The sequence below is a fragment of the Lipotes vexillifer genome, unplaced genomic scaffold, assembly GCF_000442215.2.
Source record: "Lipotes vexillifer unplaced genomic scaffold, Lipotes_vexillifer_v1.1 scaffold370, whole genome shotgun sequence".
In the NCBI taxonomy this organism is placed as follows: domain Eukaryota; kingdom Metazoa; phylum Chordata; class Mammalia; order Artiodactyla; family Lipotidae; genus Lipotes; species Lipotes vexillifer.
Window position 1 is genome coordinate 3,038,114 of NW_006772699.1, and position 10,389 is coordinate 3,048,502.

Here is a 10,389-nt window from a genome sequence, read left to right on the forward strand (position 1 = left end):
AACCTCTAAGAATCTTCAAACCATCTCCAAGACCTGGAGGAATCAGCTGCTTGCTGCATAACTCTTGACAAGAGCTCCCGTGCGCTTCTTGGGTCTGAAATCTCCTTCCATTCTCCGCTCCCTGACTCCTTCTTGGTGACATGGATTCTTATAAATACTTGGTGAAGTGTTCCCGATCTAGGCCCAGCCTGCAGAGTGGGAGACTCCCTGAATCACCCATGCCCGGAGGCCACCCTTGGCCAGGACCCTCTTATTCCTTGGATGTTGTAAACTAGCAAATCCCCAAACCCCAGGACAAGAAGGGCCTTTGTGAGTGGGACGGCACCTCTGGCACGCCCTAGCAGTAAGCTCCAGCCTCCCTTCGCACCATTGCTGTGAGCAAGGGAGCCCTCATCAGTAAACAGCCTCATGTTCCCTAGAGATCTGGGGCAGCTGGAGGAGCCTCAGAGGTGATCTAGTCCAACATCATTTTACAGATGGCACCACAGAGACCCAGACGGGGGAAGGGACCAGCCCGCACCGCGGGTTAGTGATGAAGGCCACCCTCTCCCCACCACACGCACCAGCCCCAGAAGCCAGGCTCCCTGGTTTCCAGAGCAGCACACTTTCAACACACCACATCCCGTGTCCATGGCCCTGATGCCAGAGCCCGCTGGGAGTGAACGAGCCTGCAGCCCCTCTGGAAATGACCCGGGGTCTACACTGCTTCCGCTGAAGTGACCACCTCAAGGTAACAAGTTTGGCCTAAAACAAAATTGCTAAGTTAGCAGAAGATGTCTTGGCATCTACCACTTCTTGCTTCCCCCATCATCCCCCAGGCCCCCAGGCCCCCAGGCCCCCCACTTCTCCTTGCTCCCCGGGGCCTGCTGCTCGGAACCCTCCAACTCATTAGAGTGACAGGATAAACGAATTGTTAATAAATCCACTGGGAACTTTAGAGGACAGAGGAGAGAGGGCAGCGTTTAATCCTCCATCATAATGTCATTGTTGGGACTTCACACTTCACTGGGAGATGCTTGGGGATGCGGCTTCCCAGTGGCCTCCTGATCACACCTCCAGAACGCTCATCCCTGGTTCTTCTGCTTCCTTTAAGCGATGGTTTTGAGAAGCTGGTGGGAGTCCCTCTCCTCCCTCCCCTGACGTGCGGTGTCCCACACCCTGGCCAGCTGCGTCTGTGATGGCTGCAGCACTCATCCCCATTCAGTCACACCTTCATTCAACAGCGTGCACTCCAGGGCTTCTAAGTGCCAGGAGCTCTGCTGGGGCTCAAGGTGCCTCAGTGAACAAAACAGAGATCCCTGCTCTCCAGGAGCTTACTTGCTAGCGGAGAGAGACAGACAATAAACAACAAACATTTAAGGAAGTGAAATTCTAGATGAGAGCTGTGTGTACACACATGCAGCAGAGGTGCGGGCTGGGTGAGGGGGGAAGGAGTGCATAGGTGGGGGGCGGGTGCAATCGAAAATGAGCAAGCCTCTGGGAGGAGGTGACTTTTCAGCAAGACCTGAACTGGGGGATGCTGGGCAGCACATCCCTGCAGAACGTAGTGGGAGGAGGGGGTGGGGGAGGGGGGAGGGGGAGGCCCTGAAGGGCTCGCACAGCTGCTTTGATCCTGAAAAGACCTCCTGCTCTCTGCAGGTCCTCAGCTTACTGGTATCTTCAGCAGCCAGGCTGGAAGCTGCTGGGCTCCTAACTGGTGAAGGAAGGAAATGTCAAACCACAGACCACACAGAGGAGCAGCACAGAGCTGAGAGCAAGCAGAGCCAGAGAGGGGCTGGCAGCCCAGCCTGCAGCACACTCGGGCGCCCAGGGCCTCCTGCTTTGGGGGGCCTCAGGGCAACCTTCCCAGCCAGCTGGGACCACTGCTGGGGGTGAGTGCAGAGGGTAGTGGTGCTGGTGGACAGAGCAGGAGGTTGTTGCCACCTCTGTGTGCAAACCTTCAAGGTTGTTCCCGACTCCCACCTCCCCAGAGGACCAAGTGACAGTGAGTGGCCAGAGGTGACTCATTCCCCCTCTTCCCCACAAACCCCAGGCCATACTCAGCACCAGGGGGAAAGGCAGAGGGGACTGGGCAGCTGGTAGACCCAGTTGTCTCTGCTTCCTCTGTTTTAGCCCCAGAAGTGCAGCGAAATTTTCCACAGGAAGTCAGGCCATGGCAGGAGACAGAATCCTGCCATGACCTGGGTTGCAGCCCTGCTGCATCCCTTAGCTTGCTGTGTGATGGGGGCCGGTCTTTGACTTCTCAGTTGAAGGCCTCTTCTGGTGATGTTAGAAGGTACGGAGGGTGGGACGGTGGGTCCTTGTTGAGTTTGACTGCAGCACCCTGCCCAAGGGCAGTGTGACCTCAGGCAAGGCATTTGCCTGCCCCACCCTTGGCCTGGATTCTTCATCAGCAAAACCAGAGGGTTGGCCCTACTTAGAGAATCCTGATCGCCCGACCTTAGAGATTACATATTACAGACACTAAGCCCACTGGTGACATAACCCATTGGAGCCTCCAGGAGAGATGCCTCGGGATGCGGGTGGGGTGTGGCAGTAACACAAGCACCCTGGTAAAATGGGTGATTCCTACCGTCTGCAAAGGTTGTGAAATCACTCCTGTCATTCTGGTGTTCTTGGAATTTTTTTTTTTTTTTTTTTTTTTTTTTGATCTTCCCGGACCGGGGCACGAACCCATGTCCCCTGCATCGGCAGGCGGACTCCCAACCACTGCACCACCAGGGAAGCCCCTGGAATTGTTTTTTAAAAACAAAAAAATGGAGGAGGAGGACAAGGAAAAGGAGACGGAGGAAGAGGAGGGCGAGCGAGGTAGGGCAGCAGGAGCAGAATACGGGGTCTGTCTTGACGTGGTCCCTGTAGGATTCTCCCAGGAGACCTGGGGCTCCCTTCCAATGGTCCGTGTACTTCAGCAGCTGTGGGTAGAGGGTCTTGAAGTCAACTTTGCTGCTCACACAGAAGCAAGAAGGAAGCTATGAAAGAAAGGCAGGCAGGCAGAAAGGAAGTCAGGGAGGAAGGAGGGAGAGAGGGAAGAAACAGAGCAAATAGAAACTATCAGAGCCCACAGCACACAGTAAGAGCCGATATCATTTCGTGAACACTCTATTTTTGTTGCCTGTGTTGTCACATGTACCAGCACACAACTTAAATGTATTTCTCTAGATGAGCTTCCCCTGTCTCCCACGAGACCGGGGGCTCAGGGGGAGGCGGGGAGTTGCTCCCCTGACTCTGTTTCAGGGGCACGCTGGTCTCTCCCACGCCCAGAATTGGGCAGAAGTCTGCGTTTGCTCCACGCTGCCCTCTCCGGCTCCTCAAAGCCTCTCTGTCCTCTGACACCACCTCTGTGACCCCTGGCCCGCCTCCCAGCCCACATTCTCAGTCCTAGACTTGCGCTCGCTCTGCGTGTCACCCTTCTTTAAAGGAACAAAACTCCTCCTTTAAAAGTCAGCCAAAGTGAGAGAGTGGCATGGACATATATACACTACCAAACGTAAAATAGATGGCTAGTGGGAAGCAGCCGCACGGCACAGGGAGATCAGCTCGGTGCTCTGTGACCATCTAGAGGGGTGGGATAGGGAGGGTGGGAGGGAGGGAGACGCAAGAGGGAAGAGATACGGGAACATATGTATATGTATAGGTGATTCACTTTGTTATAAAGCAGAAACTAACACACCATTGTAAAGCAATTATACTCCAATAAAGATGTTAAAATAAAAAAAAAGTCAGCCTCTTTGAACCAAGAACCAAACCTTCCGAAGTTCTGTCCTGTCACCTGAGAAGCCAGGGAGATGCCAGGACATGGGTCTCAGGACTCAGGCCTCCGTGTAGAGCCAGGCACGTGAGGGGGAAAACAAGAATTTGAGGGCACAGCAGGGTCTCCGCACTTCTCAGGCATGTCCTCCGCCCTTATTTTAGTTGTGCTTCACAGTCCTTTTGGGTAGTAGCCAAGAAGAATTATCCCCGCTTTTACCAACAAGGAAAGCAAGGCGCTGGGGAAGTGTTTGTCAAAGGTCCCATGATGGTTTTTACATGGAGCTGAGCCGGAAGTCAAGTGTCCTGGGTTCGCACTGGGGAAGAGGGGTGGCAGTCGGTGGAGAGGACGCACTTTTCATGTGGGGAGGACTGGGCAGCTGGACAGGGATTAGCCAGTGAATGGGAGCGGGGAGGCGCGTGTGAGAGAGGGACCTTGTCACTGTCTCCATCCTGCTGGGGGCTGGGCACATTCTTTCATGGGCACAAGAATGTCATGTTCAGCCCTGGGGCCCTCCTCCATCCTTCCCCGCCATCATCTACTGTCTTTCTATCTTAGGTAGGCACTGAGTAGATGAGACAGGAGGCTGTCTCTGAGGTTAGGAGACCGACAGCCTTATCAGAAGACAGACAAATCAACAGGCATGACTGCATTACCTCTCTGATTGGATCTTAGCTTTTCCCAGCCTAACTTCTCTATCGGTAAATGGGTACAGTGTGCATTAATGTTATAAACAGAATCATCCAATGCCTATGTGCTGCCTACACCACCACCACATTGCTGCCCTCTCCTTATTTTTTAAGTTACACTATATTATTTTAAATATAAAACTTATAGCATTAAAAAAAAAAAAACTCCAAATGGTCATCAGCAGATTTTATCACATGTTCTATCAATTTAACCAGAGCACGCTCAGCTATACCATTGGTGTTAGGCTAGGTCCTCTAAAAGGATGTTAACGTTGTTTTATTTTGAAACCCTCCTCCGTTACATTCTCCTTGATGTCTGTGGGAGAAACTGTGTCCTGACAGAGTGACTATATCTTCAGACAGAGAATGCTTCCTCGCCAGAACCTACCTGCTTACAAAATCTATTTAGTACTGACATTTTAAGCATCAGGGGAGGAAATTGAGGTATTCAGAGGAGTGTCATCTTGTTTTGGTCTACTGTACCTAAACACAATTTCTTTTCTATAACCCTTTAGGGTAATGATCTAGGGCAAACGAACCTGTGTACAAGGGAATGGAACAAATAAGCACTGTCTACCTCTATTCATCAAGGACGGCGCCAGGCAACTTATGTGGGCTGTCTCCTTCATATACACCGTTCCCTGAGAGTTCCTTCTTTTCTCGTCTATCGATGAGGAAACTGAGGCTCAGTGTGTTGAAGCAGGTTGCCTGAGTCCCACAGCTGGTAGGAGGCAGAGCCCGCCTTAGAACCTGGATCTCCCTTGCTCCAAAGCCCATGCCTTTCTGTTCTTTCATCCTCCCCAGTTAGCAGGATAAAATAATTAGTAAACATCTGAAATTGTGCTCATTGGAATTTTGCATAAAATGGTTAGAATAGCTAACACATCTTCAGTACATTTTATTATCTCCACATTATTTACTCTAACTTTCCCACTGGCCCTTTGAGATATGTTCTATTATTGTCCCCATTTTACAGATGAGGAAACTGAGGCTCAGGGAACTCAGATAACTTGTCCACAGACTCACAGCTAGTGAATGGAAGAATTTAGTCTCAAGTTGTCTGACCTCAGAGCCTGCATTTTACTCACTAAGCTCTCCTGTCTGCCTGTTCAGATCTTAAATAATATCCTTTAAAGGAATGAGCCCATGCAGTTCATGTAACCCATTCCTTCATTTTATAGACTTGGAAACTGAGGGTGGTCTAGGACTCATCCCGGGCACAGAGCTCACAGAAGTAGAGATGGAATTGGCATTTATTATACATTTATGCCAGGGATGGTCACTATCAGAGTCACCTAATCAGGGCAGACCAGACCTTCCCCAGATGCCTTCCCCATCACTCCCCACGTTCACCCTTCGTGTTCCATGGGCAGGCCCCATAGCTTGTCTGGGGCACACATTCAAGGACATCAGAGTGGGATTTCACTGCAGGCTAAGTTGTCTAAGTTTTCAAATACCTGAAGAAATATCCCACACCTCTACCTCACCAAGGTGAGTGTTTACAATAGTTCTTCTGCACTAACTAGCAGATGCTTCTCACGCCACCTCCTTCTCCTGGCTCTCAAACATACAGATGTCAGCTGAGCTCAGCCTTAAGATTAAAAAGGATCTTCCCAGTTAAAAGTGCCTGCCTCATCTCTTTTCTTCTATTTCTCTGATTAAATCCCCTCCTTCCAGCATCTTCATAGCCACAGCCTAGGAGAAGCTCCCATCTCATAGTGGGATCATAGCCGTCATCTCCTAACTGGGTTCCATGCCTCCAGCTGAGCCCTCCTCTGAATCATCTTTTACATGCCCCCGGAAGAGTCAAGATGCAGGTTTTACCTAGTGTTCTCCCTGGTGAACTCACGTCACCAACACTCTCAGACTCCTTAGAACGGCTCAAAGCATCCTTCAGAATTGTGACCCGTCACTGTGGTCTTTTTACTTTTTACTTCCCCATGTATACGCCACAGCTGCTCTGACCTACTTGCAGTTCCAGTAAATGCACTGGTGCCATGCCTTTGCAATATAGTCCCCATTTCTAGAATGTCCTTTAACCATTTTTCATCTGATCACTCCTAATGCATTTCAAGATCCAGGTTAAGTTCCCTTTCTTCCCCAAAGTCTTTCCTAATGCCATTTCTTGATTTTAAAACTCTGTGTGTACCAAACTTGTCTGCAGGCTGACTCTGGCCCACCAGCCACTAATTCTCACTCCTGTATGTTAAGGTCTCTCCTTTACATGGAACTATGGTCTTTTTCTAGAGCATCACATTTCTGTAGTTATAGAAATGTTCTACATCTGTACTCTCCAATATAGTAGTCACCACTATATCTGGCTTTTGAGCCCTTGAAATGTGGCTAGTGCCTCTGAGGAACTGAATTTTTAATTTAATTTAGATTTAAATAGCCATTTGCGGCTAGAAAAAACTCTAAAGAAGAACGAGGATTCTTCAAGAATAGTTGCCCTGGAGATAGGCGGCAACAAAGACAAATCCTTATTCCTTTCTTTTTCCTATTTTTTTTTTTTTTTCCTTTTCCTTTCCTTTCTTTTTCTTCACCCTTCCCAATGAGGGAAACTGGAGAGTCATATTTTCCTTATTTGAGCTACTCTGGCAGTCTACATACACATGGGACTTTTCAACCTCCTACTTCATTGACTTACTTCCCTTTTATCATTGTGAGCTCTGAGACTTTTAGAGCGAGAGAAAGGACCACAGAGGATGTCTAGAGTACAGATCTCAAACTGGTGGCCCCCAGACTAAATGTAGCCCAGAGATATGTTCACTTTGGCATTTACAATATTTGAAAATATTTGAGCAACATTTAAAAATTGAGATACATTGCATAAAACGGATATTTCTTGCTACTTTTGTTAAGTTCGAAGACTGGGCATCACTGGGTCCACGTTGACTGGAGCTGAGTAGCTGCTGCTCCCTTTGGATGGAGACTATGATTCCAATTTGCCACAGTCTCCACCACTCCCTGTTGTTCACCAACAATGAGGCTTTGTGCTGATTACCTCTTTTATCATCATAATCGTGCTATTATTTTTCTTACAGTGGAGAAATAGCTCTCCATATCCATGCTTTATTCAAAGGCGGAAAATGATAGGGCTTTGTATTTTTCAACCTGACCCATTTCACCCATTTCTATTAGCTGTCTGGCTCCTATAAGCATTTGTGTGTAGGGGTCCTACTTGAGGGACAGAAAACACATGGTACAATAGGCACACTGCAACTTCCCGTTTCAGCACCCATGTCACACATAAGAAATGGCCCCCCTTTCCTCAGAATTCTTCTCAACACGATGCCTGTGACAGCCATTCCAAACAGTCAGTACTGACAGACAAAAGGAAGTTCATTGCCATCCTTCATCGGGTCCAACTCTCTCATTTTACTGAGGTCCAGAAAACTTAAGCAATGACTGAGTTGGTGATGACACCATGAGGAAATCTCAGATCTTTGATTCTAGTACTATTTTCAAAGGCCAACCCACCCACTGGGAAGAGAGGAAATGAAAACGTGGTCCAGAGTCAGGCTTATCTTTGGCAAAAGCAGCCAATACACCAGCTGGGCTAGACCTGTTATTTCTTTTTCTCAAGTCATCTTGTAACTTCTCTTCACTATACCCTGTCCTTGCCTTCACCCTTCCTCCTCACTTTCCTATTTCAAACCAACAGTGATAGATACCTGACTCAGCTCCCCCTGGACTACTCCCCATTCTACCCAAGGAATGAGGGGGTGTACTTACGGCACCCGGAGCTTAGGGAATTTCTGGATGTCATTCTCTGCCAGGTTCTGAAATGAAGACAGCAGTAGGTTACAACCCACAGGAAAGGGTTCTGGGCCTGGTGAGTAGAGTATGGTATGAAACAATAGGGAACAGTGGGGACTGCAGCAAACTGCAGAGTACACCCCACTCACCCATCGAAAGCGGGCAGCTTCTAGATGGTGCCTAAAAGCCTGTGGGCCTACTGTTGCCAGATCTTTTTCAAAGGGAATCCCGAAACCTGGATCTTATATGAAATGTCCTGAGTTCTAAATATTGACAAATAATTTTAACGGAAGCAAACAGCAAACACTATGAGAGACAGATCTGTGGGACCACACAGGACTTGTTTTGTGGGCTGAACTTGGCCACGTCATGACATCTTTCTTAGACTCTCACCCCAGCCTTCAGGAACCCTCTCAGCAACCGTATGGAGCAGCTATGAGAAGCCAGCCTGGAGAAGGAATCTGTGCCCTTATAACATCATCGCACCTCAACTTCCTCTTTCACCAGGGTTATTAGTAGAATTCTCTAGATGTAAGGATGCAATAAAGACGCTGTCCAAAGGGAACCAAGAGGGGAAAGGAGAAAGAAGCTCATATTTGTGAAGAACTGACTTTGGGCCTCTTCTTACAGCACCTTGATTAATCATCACATCAACCCTGTGATGTAGAAACTACCAGCATTGTTCCCATTTTAGTGAGAAAGCTGTGGCCCGGGGATGTAAGGGGATTCCAGCTTGTAGGTGATGGAGCTGGCGCTGGGACCCTGATCTATGGCATCCAATGTCTGTTTTCTTCCTGCAAGCTTCACTCTTATCATGTCCAAGCCCTTTGAGGGTCCCAGTGACCTGTGCTGGGGGCAGGTGGTGAGAGAAGAAGGCACCTGAAAGGGAGGAGGAAGAAAAGAGGGTGGGCACACTCTCCATAGAACCAATGCGGAGGCAAAGAAGGGGCCTCCTTAACATTCTAATTGAGGCCAGAAGCCCAGTGGTTAGAGTGGGAGCTCTGGAGTCAGACGGGCTGGTTTGGAATCTTGGTTCCTTCACTTAGCAGCTGTCTGATTTGGGACAGACGCTTAGTCTCTCTAAGCCTCAGTTTCCTTATCTGTATAATGGGAAGCATAATAATATTAATAGCCCCGTTTCAGGGGTTGTGAGGATTGAATGAGACGACGTATGTCCTGTGCTTGACTCAGTGCCTGACATACCTTTTGTGAGTGATAAATGGAGGTTAGGTGAGTAATTTCTGTCCCGGGGGAGGGAGCAGCTGGGGTCTGGCTGGCTCTTGGATGTTAGTGTCTTTGCTTCTACTTCCGCTCTGGGCTGGGAGCTGCCTGGCAGGTTGTTGGCTGCCTTCTGAGATGAGCTGGGCAAGCTTCCTTTTAAGCACAGGGGCTGGGGCATCTTAGCAATGTGCTTATGGCCTCATCTGCTCCACTTCTTAGGAGCAGTGTCTGACCCAGCTCCCATATCAGACCCTGCGGCAGGGTTGGGGAGGGAGTTTGCCAAGAGTCCTGAGACAACCAGGCTTTTGGTCAAAATTCTTAGCTTCTTTTATTTATTTATTTATTTTTGCATCACTGAGCCATGGCATCCCCTCCCTCCAGAGCCACCTCCTTCTCAGGGAGAATACCAAGACTCTTGTTCAGAGTGTGGCATGATGAGTGGAGGGCTTCCTGGGAGTTGCCAGAGGGATGAATGCTGAGAACTGGACAGTTTCTGTTCTGCTGAGTCACGGACATAAGCTGAGGGAATTTCAGGAAGCCTGTGAAGGAGAAGGTGAGCATGTGAGCATATGGGTGGAGATATAGAGGCAGAGGACATTAGGAAAGAGAAAGGCCTTTAGCAAAGTCTGGAAACTCTGGCTTACTTGTACAATGACTTGGAGTTAGACTTGTGGCTTTGCAGGAGTACGCTTATACGCTGAGTGTGTCCTCAAGAGAGACACGAGAGAAAGGAAAGCTGAGAATTGGACCCCACCTGGAGAGGCAATGTGGCAGGGGCTGCTGCTTGCCTACCCAATATCCACTCTTTCTCCCTTACTGATGGGACCTGGATTTTGTTCAGGGCAGTAAATGTGCCCAGTTCAAAATAGTTAACACCCTAGACTCCCTTGCATACGGCCAAGGTCACGGGACTCCCTTGCAGCCAGTGAAATATAACCTGAAGTCTAACTGGAGAAAGCTTTTGGGAAAGAG

General features: G+C 49.0%; 1 protein-coding gene across 1 annotated transcript in view; it reads right to left on the reverse strand.

Moving 5' to 3' along the window:
- LCP2 (lymphocyte cytosolic protein 2) overlaps positions 1-10,389 on the reverse strand; it is a 44,606-nt gene that overhangs the window by 27,167 nt on the left and 7,050 nt on the right. The window contains exon 3 of the mRNA XM_007447831.1: positions 8,173-8,219. Within this exon, the coding sequence (XP_007447893.1) occupies positions 8,173-8,219 (47 nt within the window). The remainder of the gene's footprint in view (positions 1-8,172; positions 8,220-10,389) is intronic.